At 38.2% G+C, this 16660-nt stretch overlaps 1 protein-coding gene across 1 annotated transcript in view; it reads right to left on the bottom strand.

The window, feature by feature from the left end:
- Positions 1–16660, bottom strand: part of lrrc1 (leucine rich repeat containing 1) — a 101477-nt gene that overhangs the window by 49376 nt on the left and 35441 nt on the right. Inside the window, exons 2-7 of the mRNA XM_022685034.2 lie at positions 12924–13041; positions 11953–12031; positions 11096–11185; positions 8547–8603; positions 8397–8460; positions 8006–8080 (exon numbers count right to left, since the gene is read on the bottom strand). Of these exons, the coding sequence (XP_022540755.1) occupies positions 8006–8080; positions 8397–8460; positions 8547–8603; positions 11096–11185; positions 11953–12031; positions 12924–13041 (483 nt within the window). The remainder of the gene's footprint in view (positions 1–8005; positions 8081–8396; positions 8461–8546; positions 8604–11095; positions 11186–11952; positions 12032–12923; positions 13042–16660) is intronic.

Below are 16660 nucleotides of genomic sequence, written 5' to 3'. Positions count from 1 at the left end.
CATTAACTAAAACACTGGTTGGAAAGAGATGAAAATTATTTTTGAGGGTATTTACTATTTTCCAGAAGTTTTGAGGCTTTCTAGAGCTAGTGATTAAGTTGAGGTAATATTCAGATTTAGCTTTTCTAACAACAGAAGTACATTTGTTTCTCAGCTGTCTAAAAGTAAGCCAATGCTCTCTCTCCCCTGAGCGTCTAGCAGTTGACCAAGCTTTATTTCTGGCCTTAAACAATGAGGAAACGTCACCTGAAAACCAGGGGCTTGTCTCTTATTCTTGATTTTTTGACAGGGGCATGTTTGTTTACCACTGTTAGAAAAGTTTTACTGAAATGGTTTAGTGCCCCATCAACATCTGGGATTTCTGAAGTAAGGTAGATTTCACTCATTGCCAAGTCAGAAAGGAAAGCTTGCTCGTTAAAATGATTACAATTTCTTCTAACCACCAATCGAGAGCCAGTTTTGTTTGTACAACTGCTTCTAATGCATCCGATGGGACAATGATAACTTATGCCAAGTTCAAAAACTCCTGAGGCAGTAATTTTGTCAGCTTTATTGGACAGTATTAGATCTATCAGGGTTGACTTGGTAGGTTCGTTCAGATTTGGGCGAGTTGGTTCATTGATTCATTGTGTTAATGTAAGATTTCCACATATTTCCTTTAAGTGATCGGATGCATTAGAAAGCCAGTTGAGGTTAAAATCACCTAGGACCAGCAATTCAAAACTACTAAATTTAGATAAAAGATCAGCTAATTCCTCGACTGCAGAGTGCGGGGCAGAGGGAGGCCTGTATATCCCAATAAAAACAAGAGTTATTTTTCCCAAGTGAAACCTTAAGGGCTAAAAACTCATAATATTTTTCTTTAGATACTGCACATAAAACAGTACTCTGTATATTTACTCAGGTGTAAATAGCAATACCCAAAGAACACCATCCCCACAGTGAAGCATGGTGTTCTTTGGGTTGTATGCCTGTCCATAAGCAGTGTCCCTGTGGCCAAAGAGCTCTAGTTTAGTCTCATCAGACCATAAGACACGCTTCCAGTATGAATATACTTTCTCCAGGTTGTCCCAGGCATACTTAAGTCTGGCTTGAAGGTGCCTCTTCCTCAAAAGTGGAGTTTTTCTTGGTCTGCATGCTCGCAGGTCATTCCTGTGCAGAGCTCTAGTGATGGTCTTCTTAGAGACTATGATTCCTGATGTGGCCAAGTCATTGCCTTGGAAGTTAATCTGGGGTCTCTAGACACATTTCTCACACATTTCTCACTAGTATTCTTTCCAGTCTCTCTGAAATCTTTCTCTTTCTACCTCTGCCAGGCTTGTTCTGCACTGTGTTGCTGTCTTTAAATCTCTGAATGATGCCTCTCACTCTAGTTCTTGACACTAGGAAACGCTTTGATATCTTTGTATATCCCTCTCCTGCTTTGTGTGCATGAATATTCCTTTTTCTCAGGTTCAAACTGATTTCCTTTGTTTTTTGCATGTTGCTTCCTCAACTGCCAGCTCCATAATGAGGCTTTTATACCATGTTTTAACGTAAATGAGTTAATTAACTTAACTTAATTGAGTGCAATCATCTGTTTCACCTGATCACCTTTATGCACATCACCTGTGAATGTAAAGCACGTCACTGCGCAAAAGTGGCTTGTGTGATGACTTAATAAATGTTAATTTCTTAAAGGGGGCTAATAATAATGTCCCTGGTCATTTTAGCTTATTCTTACATAATAATGTTTTGGTGCACTAATATAAATATTTTGGTTCTTCCAATTCAAAATTGTATGTTCAGAAATGCTCTGTTAGAACTGCCTTGCTCTGCTAAAAAGGATCTTGCCAGAATCTTGAGGAGACTTAAAATTTCAAAGGGGAGCTAATAATATCGTCCTCAACTGTATATTCCTATTACTCCAAGGTGGAAATGTGAATGGTTTAGAACCTGTCATTAAATAATTATTATGCCAAATAGGAGATAACTTATAAAAATGATCAGAAATATCTAAATATCTATGTTTCCAAATGTTCAATGTATTATTTATATTAGGTCCTAAAGTGAGTAAAACTGATCTTTGTTTAAGACCTACAAAAGGTACATCCTGAAGTCTGTATGGTTCAACCATAGGTTGTTCTATAGCTCGCCAAGGAGTTAGCGCAGAAGCATCCAACCATGTCCTCAAAAATCTCAACTGAAATGACCAATAGTACAGTTTAAAATTTGGGAAACCAATTCCCCCCCAAAGATTTGGGGCATTGCAAGGTAGACAATTGAATTCTAGCACGCTTATTGTTCAAAATAAAAGTATGGCAAGCTGAATCTAATTCTTTAAAAAATGTGTCTGGTGGGGAGAGAGGTATCATAGAGAAAAGAAAATTGACCCGTGGGAGAATATTAATTTTTATTACTGATATTCTTCCATGTAGAGTAAGATATAGAGGACACAATCTAATCAAATCTTGTCTGATTTTATTAATAAGAGAGGCATAATTATTTTTGCTAGCGAAGGAGATACTGGGGTGAATCCTTATACCTAGATAAGTAAACTAAGAGGCCCGTATCTGAGCTGGAATTTCAGAAGGAAGAGAGTATGTTTCAGCAAGAGCATCCAATGGCATCAATACAGACTTTGACCAGTTAATTTTGTATCCCGAGAGCCTGCCGAATTGGTTAAATTGAGAAATTACATTAGGAAAATAGCTGGATATGTCTGATAGATAAAGTAAAATATCATCAGCATAGAGTGATATATGATGAAGTGAGTTTTTTATAGATATAGGTTTGATTAACGCATTTTGTCTCACAGCCTGTGCTAAAGGCTCTACAGCTAAAGCAAATAAAAATGGGGATAAAGGACATCCCTGTCTGGTGCCTCATTCTAGATGAAACTTAGCTGATATCATATGCCCAGTGCTAACACACGCCGTCGTATTGGTGTAAAGAGTAAAAATCATATGTATAAAAGCTGATCCAAAACCAAATCGTTTTAAAACAGACCAAAGACAAGGCCACTCTAGGCGATCAAACGCCTTTTCAGCATCTAATGAAAGCACTGCAGAACCTAGCATCTGTGAGTGAGCAAACTCGAGAATATTGAATAAGTGATGCAAATTATCAGAGGCTAATCTAGAACATATAAAGCCAGTTTGATCGCTGTGTATTAAATCAGGAATAACAGAATCCAGCCTTTTAGCAAGGACTTTTGCTAATACCTTAATGTCAGTATTCAAAAGTGACAATGGTCTATAACTTGAACACTCTGTTGAATCCTTTCCAGGTTTCAGAAGAAGTGATATAAGTGCAGAATTTTGATCTCAATGAAATGACCCAATCTCTAGAGAATATTCGACTGAGGTCCAACTAGATCCCATACTGCTACCAAAAGTTCTGGTGGGATTCCATCCAAACCTGGTGATTTGTGTGTTTGCACAGATATAATTGCTTCCTTAAGCTCCTCTAGTGTGATAATATATATGTGATATCCCACTGGTTACGTTTAGACAAATTAGAAGCAAACGAGATGCAACATAAAACATAAAACATTTTGTTGTTTCCCACAATTTGTGGGGTGGTATTTCAGGGGTATTATTTATTTCAATAAATGACTTTAAACTACTTTTGATATATTTTATAAAAATCTGCATCCTGAAGAAGAAATACATTGAAACACCATCTCTTAAACCAGGGAGTTGTAGCATGTACAGCTAAGAACTACAGGACTATGGTCTGAAATAGTTATTGGAAGAATATCTTTAAAAGTAACTAATTTGATTGCACTAGATGATACAAAGATATAATCAAGTCTAGAAAAAGTTTTAAAGCGGGGTGAAAAAAAAAATTATTATCCTTTGGATGGTTAAGGCACCAAGGATCATATAAATTAAGATCTGACAAAAAACTGTTTAAATGATCAGATGAAGTATTAGAAACAGAATACCCAGAACTAATTTTATAATATTTGTTTTGCAATCTGTACACATCTTTGGCCTTCAAATTAGTTTCCTGTATTAAAGCTATGTCTGCCCCTTTACGGTATAAAAAATCAAGGCACTTAATACGTTTGACAGGAGTATTACAACCATTCACATTCCAGGATATAATATTACACTGAATGACCATTTATAATACAGCAATAATAATTATACAAGAATACATAAAAATAGTAAAGAGAAGTACTAAGTCATCAATACTAATATTGGTGAGTCTATGTGAACCAAGTAAACTGTAGTAAATCATAGCCCCCAGTGTTAAATTGCAGTGTGTGTTGTAGAATCCAAATATACAAAAACATATGCACTGCAAAGCTGGAATAGAACCAAAAGAGAAACTAGCTTTGTTGGAATTGCGCAAAAAAGGCATCTCTATTTATAATAACTTTTGAAATTAGAATATTTACACATGCAAAAAAGATAATAATAAAAAAGTACTAAGTGATAAATTCAACAATATATGAGCCACTCGAAAAACCACAGTAATTAAAACCCCTCACTTATTTCCATCAAATTCACACCAGAAAAACAAGGCCACTGTACCAGATCACACTACACTGTCGCTGGAGTTAGCAGAGGCAGAGTGGACCGAATCAGCGAAACGCTGGGCTTCCTCAGGAGAGGAGAAGACGTGCGTTTGGGAGTTATGCAGGACCTTCGGGCTGCCGGTAAGCCTTTAAAATTTCTTACCTGTCGGTGTAGCGGAGCAGCTTGAAAATTAGTGTGCGCGGTTTATTTTCATCCGAATTATGCTGTCCGGAGTACACTCGATGAGCTCTCTCAATCTCAAACGAACTTTTCCCGGCCAGCGAGGGAAACCAAACCGGGAGCTGCCGCTGAAGAAATGCGATGGCGTCGCCCCCTTCCTCATTCTCTGGTAGTCCGACCAGACGGAGATTCAAGCACCGACTGCGGTCTTCCAGCTCTGCCAGCCACTTCTGTTGCTTCGAAACACCATCGTTCGCCTCTTTAATCCCGTCCCGGTCTTGTCTTTGAGCTGCTTGCAGTATTGTCTGTGCGTTTGCCCAGCTTTGCTAGCGAAGCAGTTAGCATGGAAATCTTAGACTCAATTTTCACAAGATTAGTACGGAAGTTATCCATGTCGTTGCGAATAGCCTTAACATCCATGCTAAGCTCCGACAAGGTCGGTTTCAGGCTGTCCACAGAGGAGCTGAGGGACTGTAAATACTGAACCTAAGTGTCCTGCTCCTCGGATAGCTTTAACTGCCGTCTAGACTTCTTAGCTGCACTTTTAGAAGAAGGAGATGCAATTTCCATGGCGTTTTCTTCTGAACCTCTTTTCTCTGTGGACTCCATACTTTATCAAAGGCTGTACACGAACCTGCACCGGGGTGTTTTAGGGTAAGAATAATTCGGTTTAAAAGAGCTGAGCGGGAGAGAAAAAAATCTACGCCGCTATCTTTGCAAGATCCCAACCTGAGGTCCAAGATGATCCATTCTATCTTTCTGTAGTAGGCTTCTAATATTTAAATGGATTATACCTAAACCTTTTCTTTTTTTTTTTACTTTTAAGATTACTTATTGGATTATCTGTACAGTTTTCATTTTGGTTTACAGTAATATGAGATAGCTTAATGTGTATAAGATTATTACAATTACTAAAAACATTAAACTTTTGTACATTAATGGCATTTTTTGTAAAAATGCTGGTCCTAGGGCTTCTACTACTAATGACTACTTGTATAATTGAACTTGCAGTGTAGGTCTTGGGTAGTCATTTAAATTTAAAAACAGAGTAAAACATATTGTATCCTAAAATCTGCGCACCCAGCCTATTGGGATGAACCCCATCAAATCTATAGAAAGAGGGGCGATTCCAAAAGAGGTTAAAATGGTCTATAAAAGCCAAGCCTTGGGAGACGCAGGTATTCTGAAGCCAGGTATGAAGATTTAAAAGTCTGTTAAATGACCTGAGCCTCTTCCTAGCGAAGGAATTGGTCCAGAAATAAAAACAGATTTACCACAGTCTTGAATGGAGGATAACAGGCATGTGAAGTCCTTTTTAACAGTTCTGTGCTCTGGTTTCTGATGTCATTACATTCAACATGGATTATTATCCTCTCCACCGAGTGGTGTTTTTTCAGAAGACTTGGAAACAGCATCATAATGTCCGAGACCTTCGCACCAGAAACTGAGTGGACAGCAGCTGAGCGATGGTGAATGCTTCTGACTATTAAGTCTCCAATCACGAGGGTGGTTGGTTGAGGACTGCGGGTCTGTCTCGGGGGTAGACGATGAGGTCGTGGTTCGGTGATCAGCGGTGCTTGATCGGCAGTTTCTCGCGGGGGAGAGCGGGGTGCAGGCTGATCGTTCAGGGCGTGGGTCCTGAAGGGACATTGGCCGGGAGGTCTTCTGGAGGTGGGGGAGTCCCTCGGAGCTAAGCCACACTTCTGCAGGCCAGGCACGGCCCGCTGCCCGGTTAAGTTTCTGGATGGAGCGGGGGTGAAGTTGGCTGGAGAGCTCACTCTGATGGGTTTTGTTGGAGTGGCGTCATCCAGCTCTTCCAGTACGGAAAACCTGTTGCTCAGACAGATCTTCCGCGTTATCGGGTGGCGGCTATATATGTGCAGATATGTAAAGTATCCACTTGTATATTGTGTGTGTAGTATGTGCAGATACATATATAAGTGTGTGTGTCTGTATACATATGTGTGTTTGAATTAGTGTCTGTGTGTGTATGCATTTATTTGTGTATGCACTTGTGTGTCTGTGTATGTATGTGATCTGTCTATGCATATATGTATGTATGTATGTTTATGCATATGCACATGTAAGTATGTGTGTGTTTAAATGTGTTTGTGTGTGTATACATGCATATGTGGGTCCATGCATGTATGTGTATGCACTTTATATTCTCTGTTTTACATAAATCCAGTCAAAACTATTTCTATCTCTCTGCCTTACTGTGTCCTTTATCCCTCTATGTTACATGTATCCTGTTGCTGATATTGCCCAGCCTGTCTCTCCACTACCCACTATGTTACATTCCTGCTCCTCAACCCTGCACTGATCAACATCAACATACTCAGAATCTGTTTCTATATTAGCCATAGCTCTCCATTATCAATTATATGATCATTACCTTTTTACATTAGTACCTGTTTCTACATTATCCATATATCTCCATTATGTGCCCATCACATTTTAACATCCATAAATTAGTACCTGTTAATTAGCTATAGCTCACATTATCTACTGTTGTTTTGTTCTGTTATTTGTTTGTTAATTGTTTGTACTGAGTGGGTCGACCTGAGTGGGATGGGTTCCTCTTGGTTCCTCCTAAGGTTTCTTTCTCTTAATGTAAGGGAGTTTTTCCATGCCACTGTTGTCACCACAGTAATTGGCATCTCTGTGGTGCTGTACATAAGTTGTGTGGACCTGTTTTTCTCTGTAATGCTGCTTTGTGATAAATAAAATAGAATTGAATTGAATATTTTTCGGACCAGTTGCTCACTCTACACTCCAATGCCTTTTTCATCCAAGTTTATATAACTGCTTCCACTGCTGGCGTTGCAATACACCTGACTATATTAGACCTGTTTGGATGTAGAATGACTTTTAACATTCAAGGATGGCGCCCCCAGTGTCTGACACTTGTCATACTTGGAGAATTATTAGTGAGTCAAAACGTGGACATGTGTATCAAATTGCGTGGTCATAAGGCTGTCAAGTACATGCTGAGATTTGATTGGCCGATGGCGGGCATGTTTTTTGACATCTATGACATCATAGTCATAGATACTGATCCAGGACAACGCCTATCACCCTGTCTATTTTTTTTGTAATCGAACAATGTGTGGTTGCGGGAAAATGTTTTGCTGGTTATAGCATCACCTAGAGGTTTAGTTCCACAACTTCAACATTTCAACATTTTTTTGATAATTAATAAAGTTCAGGTTAAAAGCCCTAAATAAAATCCATTGCAGCCAATTGCCTTCAGAAGTCACTAAATAAGTTCATTAAGTAATCATATAAGTAATTTAATAAATAATAAAATTCTTTACCGGTGGTATTTCAGCCAGCTGGTTTCCGTCGAGCCACAGGTCCTTTAAGCTGACAAGGCATCCTATTGTCTCTGGCTGGAAATCAACAGGCAGTTCAGGAGGGATACTGAGCAACAACAGGTGACTTTCCCCAACAAACACAGGAATGCAGAGGTATGCAGAACATTTGTGAACAGACATTCCACTGCAGCCATCACTGCCTCTAAGAGTGCTCCAGTCACACAGCAAATACACTGGCTTAAACTAAGCTGAATCATATCAACAGAAACAGGAAAGACATTAACTAATAATATTAAACATTAACACATTTTTAAACGGAATCAAATTATTCACAACATTTCATGTGCTAAAACACCCAGTTCTTAAATGAAGTCATTGCAGAGGAACTTACCAAATTATACAGTTCATTGTTCCCTAGATCAAGCTCTTCAAGTCTGTTTAGCTGACAAAGAGATCTGACACGAGAAACAGAAAACAGGCATGTGAGCAATTAGACATCTGGTAACTAAAAATGCTTACAGTCTTTTAGTGATCTACTTACTCTGGTAAATATGTCAACATGTTCTCTCTGAGTTCCAGTGATACCAAGTTACAGAGGCTGAAAAAGAAACAGGTTCTAAGCATTAACTGACCACATTTTCTTTCAGTTTATCCCCAACAATTTTTTAGACTCTGCTTGATTCCCGTCATTAATATTGATGGAGTGAACATTTAAAAAGCTGCACAAAGCTGGATCTTGAAAACTAGTGGGGCGCAAGGATTTGGAAGAAATGCAAAATTTTTAAGCCTGTCTTTTTAATGTTTGTCTGTTTTGCCAGACAGGGGCAACAGGCATACGCCCTAGATGTTTGAAATGTCAGTGTAACAGTGTAAACAGTACAACAGAGAAACACAAACCAGAGTTGTGTACAATATTAAGGTTACAAAACAGACAAATTTACAAGGATCACAAAAGTTGGCGACTCTTGCTTTCGGATTCACTGCAACTGTAGCTATGTTTGTTCTGTGTCTTAGACAACTGACTGCATTTTATTACTATTTTGTTGGGGTGATATGGGACAGGTGGGGCGTGGAATTTCCCCTTCTTTTGAGATAGGGAATGACAGAAAAAGTTTGAGAACCACTGCATTAGGGAGAGTGTAGGGAAACAGTGTCTTTAGTGACATATTAGTTGTTTTACACACAAGAGTACGGTTTTACACACGGTCCGTCAGCTTTACTAAAAACTAATCAAATATTTTACATAAAGTCACAATTTTCTTTGGACAAAGAGATTCATAGTTATCAGTATAGACTTAACAATAGACTAAACAAGTAATTTAATTCTGCTAAAAAAAAACCTGATCTAGCACTTCCTGCTGGTATTGGTAAGGATTGGTAGCATTTATCCTCACAGCCTGCTTTCAGTTTTCACACCCTTTTAAACTTAAAGTTCTTTTACACTTAGTATTTTTATCACTTTTATTAATTGTATATTATATGAATTGGTTCATTATAAGTGCTCCTAAAGCATTTTCAGGAACAAGAACATTAACACAGTGACCCATCACTCCTAGTGGTTTCTCCCAGGGGAACAAAAAACCTCATGAGAGAAAGTAATTTAATTTGCATGGCCTAATTGTTGAAACACTTTTCTGCAGTGACTGGAGCAGCAACCAGTGAAAATCTGCTGTGAAGGGCCTAGTGGGATCTGTATTGCAGTCATAATGAGGGGGGGTGAATATGGCCTAAAAAAGAAAGCACGCTGCAGGATTAAGCATGCAGCATTGTGATTTATAGCTATAAATAATATCTTCTCAGTGACAAGCCTGACTCTACTGGCGCTCAGATCCAGAGCCCCACCTGTATCTCCTCCTCCTTCACTATGATTGGACTGTGCCAGATTTAAAATAAATAAATAACTGAATAGCTACAAACATTTGAATGGACATAAATCTGTGTTATGCATTCAGAATATTGATTGTAAACAATACACTTAATTGCAAGCTTTATTTTGCATGTGAAAATTCAAAAGCAACTGAAACCAAAACCTAATCAATAATGAAAACAAAGAAGGATCTGATCTATCACAGTTAGTCACAGACAGTTCCATTATTACACAAAACAAATTACAGCACTGTTATGCAAAACCAGTCTCAAGTAGAGCTATCTATAGTAACACCACAACACCATCTATAAGCAACTGAATGGTTGTTTTTACCAATACGCTGAAAGCAAAAATGCATCTAGATGTTAATCCCAGAACTATCCCACAAAAAACTAAAGATTGTGAGAGTCCGCTATTTGGCTGCATGCAAGATGAGCTGAAAGAGTTAAGGCAGTAAGAGGAAATTACACAGGAAATTAACAGGGTTGTGGGATGACACAAGGGATAAAGAGAAGGAAAAACAGAAGTAGTACACAAATATCTTGTGCCTTGTGCCGGTCAGATGCCTCCGTCATTAGAGAAGCATCACACGCACAGAGCTGATCCATCAACCCACAATGGGTTTCAAGAAAGCCGGCCAAAACTGTTTACGGTTTATATCAACATTTCCTTATGGAAGAGCACGGGCTGTCTTGAGGAAAGTGGTTAGAACTAGGTGTCTGACAGTCCAGAAATAAAGAAATAAAATAAGAATGACCAAACAAAAGACCAAAATACCACAAAAAACACCAGCTGTCAGTGTCACTGCCAAGACAGCTGAAATATACACAGAAATGCCACATGTTGGTGACAAGTGCAGCAAAAAACAGTACAGAAAGAGAATAGCAATTTCTGAGATTTTTCATCTAGCAAAAAAAAACTTGAGTTACAATGCTAAAATCAGCGTATCGTGAGATGCAATCCCATCCCTATATGATACCAAAGGTCAACTGACAGCAAAAGCACATTAATAACTGCTATGGAAAAAAAGATCAATCAATAAAAAAATATATAATATGAAGTCTGACCTGTGAATGACCAGCTTATCCAAAATATGTCTTATTAATCAGTCAATGCTGATACTAATAAACAGATTTAATAAAGTTTTCAAGCACTAATCCTGGACAAAAGCATATTCATCATAACAGCAGCACGACAGAAATAAAAGGTGAACTGATGCTTACTTTCCAATGTTATCAGGAAGTGCTTGTAAAGAAATGTCGTTAATGGATAGGCAGGTTAGATTCCGCAATTCAGGGAAGCTGTCCGGCAATCTGAAACAGACAGAGAAAGTAATTTCAGTCACAAAGGCAACAAAAAAATGATCAATGAAACAGTCTAGTCCACATACATTTAAGAATATACACAATAATAATATAACAACAGAACACACACATAGAAAAGCAGAATTCTTACTGGTATATGTTTGCTTGCAATAAAGACTAACTCCTCATCATGCTGTAAAGCTGACAGTTACAGTCCCTTTAAGCTGACTAAAAACAGAGAGCTGCCAAAGATTACTGTACGCTCCAACACTACAGAGCTGACTGACAAACAGAGTAAAAACAGAGCTAAGACATTGCTCATACATAACCACAAACAAGCCATTAGTCCATTAATGTTATATTAAGCCAAAATGTAACACTAAAGCCAACTGTACAGTCAGTGGGAGGGTAGAGTTGCTAATCCAGCAAATACTTTACACAGCAGTAGCATAAAAATACATGAAATTACCTAAAATCAGAACCCACAATAGTTATGAACACAGTCAGAACAATAACAGAACTGATTACAAAAAATCTGATTAAACAAATGAGCAGAGATGGATTAAAATAGAGAAAAAGAAATCAAAGAGGATTTATTTAAAGGGGAAAAAGGACCACAAATAGACAATAGCTACTGTATCAGGACTCACTGAAAAGGTCAAAGACAAGAACTGTGATAACAGCAGCAAATAAACACAGCACACCTTAACTTTCCTGAAATGTCCCACTAATATATGCACAGACAGCACAGGAAATGGTAAACAATTGTTTCTTACCTTGTCAAAGGATTTCCACTAAAGTCTGCTACTTGCAGAGCTTTACAAAAGGAAATGCTGTCTGGAATCTCTATAATATCTGAATTAAAACAGAAAAAAAATTGATTAAAAAGGACAGCCCACCCTCTCCTCTATTATCAGGAATGTACAGCGTTCAACTGGAGATTCAGAATGAGGTCTAGGGTTAATTTAAATTCACTGTAAATGTTTAACAAAAAGACATAGCAAGCAGTATTCATGTTAACAGATAAACAGGCAGTTTAAGACTATTTGAGCCTCCGCAAATTACGATGGGCTGGGTCAGACATGGAGGCCTGGTTGTAAAGTTGCCATTTGAAGTTCAAATTAAACTGCCAGAGAGGAGATAATTATCGTCCTGACTGTAAGGGTTACATACGGAATTACATAGTAAACAAAAAAAGTGTTTGTCCTTAATCCCCTGATCTAAACCCAACTGAGACGGTGATTTGGGATGAGCTGGAGTTTCACAGCTAAATGTGTTACTTCGAAGAATCTCCAGTATAAAACATATAAAACATATACATATGCATGTGTTTCTGTATAGCTTTAATGTCTTCAATGCTAAATTTAAGATCATGAAAAAAAGAAAACACATCTAAAGAGGACTGTCCAAAATTTTGATAGCTACTGTATAAAATATAACTATGCGAAAACATTCTGCTGTGTGACAGGATCTGTGGGAGGGCAAAATGTAGAAGCACAAACCCCTTACAAGAGTATTCTGTAGCTTCACACTTATATGTTAATGTTCTTATTTTAGTTTATGATTATTAAAGCATGAGCACAGTAACAATATTCCTAATCAACTGCAGTTGATCCCACAATACCATGCAGATTCAAAAGCATAGAGGTCAGTTTCTCTTTATGACAGCATTCTTTTTTCTAGTATGGTCTTAATGTGGTATACAGTTCCAAACCAGAAAATCAGAATCCCCCCACACCCTCCTTACCGTTTCGTGAAACGTCAAGCTCCACGAGCTGCATAAAGTTGGCGATCTCCGGAGGAAGTCTCTGGATCTCATTATCGCTCAATCCAAGCTTTCTTAACTTCACTAGTTGGAAGAATTGCTAATTAAAAGAAAAGCAATACCAAATATCAGTTAAAGGTGTAAGCTCTCACACCCTTAACAAAATCAATAACAATATATTTAACAGTAGTGCAGATTATACAGATTACGAACACTACTCCAGATACAGTATCTAAACTCCTACAACCACAGTTCCTAAGCACCATTTACACAAATCAAATCGTACAGTGTAGAGCACCTTTAAACTTATCTCAGGTAAACAGTGTCAGGACCATGGGCATGGTAGTGGGGGGGAAAGTGGGCCTGACTATCCAGGGCCCGAGCTCACGCTCCTTGTGTACTGGCATGGATAGGGGCCCACTGACATTAAGAGTATACAGGGCCCAGAATTTGCTGCTACACCCCTGGTCAGGACTAAGGCATTAAGGCATTCTTAAAATAAAAGCACACATTTACACTATTTGTGCAGAGAGTGAGAGTGTGTTGGACATTTTTTTCTGGCATCCATACTAAGAGGTAAGCACCAGTAACTAAGTGGTGAGCACCACTTAATACTTAATATACCCACTTGTCTGTACCTAACTTCACTGCTATGTTGTGCTGTGCACATGCTCTGGAATCCTCCATCCAGTTATCAAAATCACATTTATTTAGATGCCGTTTGTGATCTAATGTAAGCTGCTTTTGCAAAGATCTAGTTAGCTTTGCTTTAAGGTTTGCATTTCTCTCTGTACATTATATGCTTGGGTGAAAGTAGCCGCTTTGTTTGGTTGTGTATATGTGTCAATAAGCTTTTTCTGTGAGAGTTAGCCGGCTATTGTTAGCTTGTGGCTTTAAGCTACCTTTGGCTACCTAGCTAAAACATTCCCCGCTAAAATAAACTAGTTAACATTAGCTAACCTAGCTAACGTTAGCTAAAAACATTCCCCACTAAAACAAACTAGTTAACATTAACCTAGATAATGTCAGCTAAAACATTCCCTACTCAAATTAATTAATCAATATTAGCTAACCTAGCTAACTTTAGCTAAAACGTTCCCCACTAAAATAAAGTAAACATTAGCTAACCTAGCTACTGTTAGCTGAAACGTTTCACACTAAAATAAAGTAGTTAAAATTAGCTAACCTAGCTAACTTTAGCTAAAACGTTCCCCACTAAAATAAAGTAAACATTAGCTAACCTAGCTACTGTTAGCTGAAACGTTTCACACTAAAATAAAGTAGTTAAAATTAGCTAACCTAGCTAATGTTAGCTAAAACCTTCCCCACTAAAATAAAGTAAACATTAGCTAACCTAACTACTGTTAGCTGAAACGTTTCACACTAAAATAAAGTAGTTAAAATGAGCTAACCTAGCTAACATTAGCTAAAAAAATTTAAGTTAACACAGAAATTTATTTAACATTAGCTAACCTAGCTTATATACATAGACCACACATAGGAGCTGGCGTGTCAGCGTGGCCGCCATAGACCACTGAAGTCGTACGGCTTCCGTGTCTAAGCGCTTTTTTCCTATGAGAAAAATGAATAGGGTTTTAAAAAAACGCCTCTGTCATCTTCTGTGGTAAATTAATCAGTTCAGGACCCTGTACATTTTATTCTGTTAACATTTTACTCCTGAACATCACTGGATCCTCAGAATTATGAGATCGTTTAAGAGTCGTAATGAGAAAAATGCTAACTTTAAGCTTATGTTACAGTGGAGTGAACTGACCTCCCAGCCCAGCTGCAGAGATCAGCTGGGGACTATTTTTGGCTCAACACCAGCAAACTCCGGTCGTAACTATACAGCGTATTAAACACAGCTGAGCCAACTAATGAACTAACTGTCCTTACTGAGGAGAGCTGAGAGTGTCACAGCATAAAATAACTAAAACAGGACAGTGATACTCCAGAACCAGCTGTAACACATTTACCATTTACCCTCTTTATTATGCAGTGAAATAAATTGGTGTTTCTGGTTGGTTGTTGCCTCAGTGAGGGCAGTTGTTAGTTGTTAGTTGATTATTTGGCTCAGGTGTTGTAATTAGTATAAACTAATGACCGTAATTAAATAATAAACCTGCAATTAAGTGCTGCTGAACTGAGAGCCACTTTCTCTTATTATATGCCTAATGCTGCAGTTCAATATTTCGATTTTATATTTTAAAATTCATTAGATTATATTTCTTTTAGCATTTTGATCTTAGATTAGTTGGTTATTTTCCAATTTCATATTCATTTTTTCTGTTATTATTAAATGTTATTAGCTTATTAGTCTACTTGTTGCTAGATTATTTGTCATTTAGCATACAGAACTTCTCACTGATATTTTTAATGAATGTTGATTTATTACTTAAGCTGTACCTAAGTATTTTAAGCCAGACAGACACTGTGATTTTTAATGAGTTCATCTGCACTTTTAAATGGTTTGTCCTGTGGGAAAATGCACGTGATTAATATGCTGACACTGTTGTCTGACTGAGTAGCTGCTAGACTTTCCGTCAAATGCAGCCCGTAGGCAGGAAAAAATCCAGCCAGACTGTCCCCGAGCCCGTTTTAAAGCCACTAATTTAGTAGAGCATTAAACTACAAATCTGAGATGTACCTGCTGTACTTCTTCATCTCTGCCCCCAAAACTATCCATCATCTTGCTTGATAGATGTGTTAAATCCCCCCGCAAGCATGCACGGTGCGCAGCGCTCCGATTAATCCACACGTTTAGCTTCAAACACGTGGATGAACTGTAACTGGTGAAACACCACAAAAATCACAGTGTGATTTGTTACATTTAAACACAGACCATTTTTTTTTCGCCGAACCTGACAGGGCCCAAAGAAAGCGGTGGATATTCTCAGCCGGCCCAAGTTCATGCATCGGTTCAGTCAGGCTGGCGTTCAAATTCGGGTTCAGTCTCGGGTTCAGGCTTGGGTTTAGGCTCGCGTTCAGGCAGGCATAACCTAAACTCTAGTATGCAGAACTCTTTCTGATACAAGCACTCGGTTCAGCAGAAGTTAGCTTTGCTAACTTGTCCTGATGCAATAATTTTGTAATATTACATTATTGTTCTACTCTTCTGAGTTTTTTGTTTTTGATCTTTTGAAATTCGTTAGATTAGATTTTATTGGGCTTTTGGTTAGTTATTTTCAATTTCATATTTGTTTTTCTGTTATTATTAATTTTGTCATTAATTTTCCATTATTTTAAGACCAGGCCCTTATTATATATACATATATATACACATACACAGTACAGGCCAAAAGTTTGGACACACCTCATTCAATGAGTTTCTTTATTTTCATGACTTTTTACATTGTAGCTTCTTACTGAAGGCATCAAAACTATGAATGAACACAGTTATGAACTTAACAAAATAATGTAGTTTCTTCAAAATAGCCACCCGTTGCTCTGATTACTGCTTTGCACACTCTTGGCATCGTTCTCTCAATGAGCTTCAATGGGTGGTCACCTGAAATGGTTTTCCAACAGTCTTGAAGGTGTTCCCAGAGGTGTTTAGCACTTGTTGGCCCCTTTGCCCTCACTCTTTGCTCCAGCTCACCCCAAACCATCTCGATTGGGTTCAGGTCCAGTGACTGTGGAGGCCAGGTCATGTGCCGCAGCACTCCTCACTCTTCTTCTTGGTCAAATAGCCCTTACACAGCCTGGAGGTGGGTTTGGGT

Source organism: Astyanax mexicanus, chromosome 7, assembly GCF_023375975.1.
Source record: "Astyanax mexicanus isolate ESR-SI-001 chromosome 7, AstMex3_surface, whole genome shotgun sequence".
NCBI classification, from domain to species: Eukaryota; Metazoa; Chordata; class Actinopteri; order Characiformes; family Acestrorhamphidae; genus Astyanax; species Astyanax mexicanus.
The sequence above is the reverse complement of the archived record's forward strand: the minus strand, read 5'-3'. Positions and strand labels throughout refer to the sequence as shown.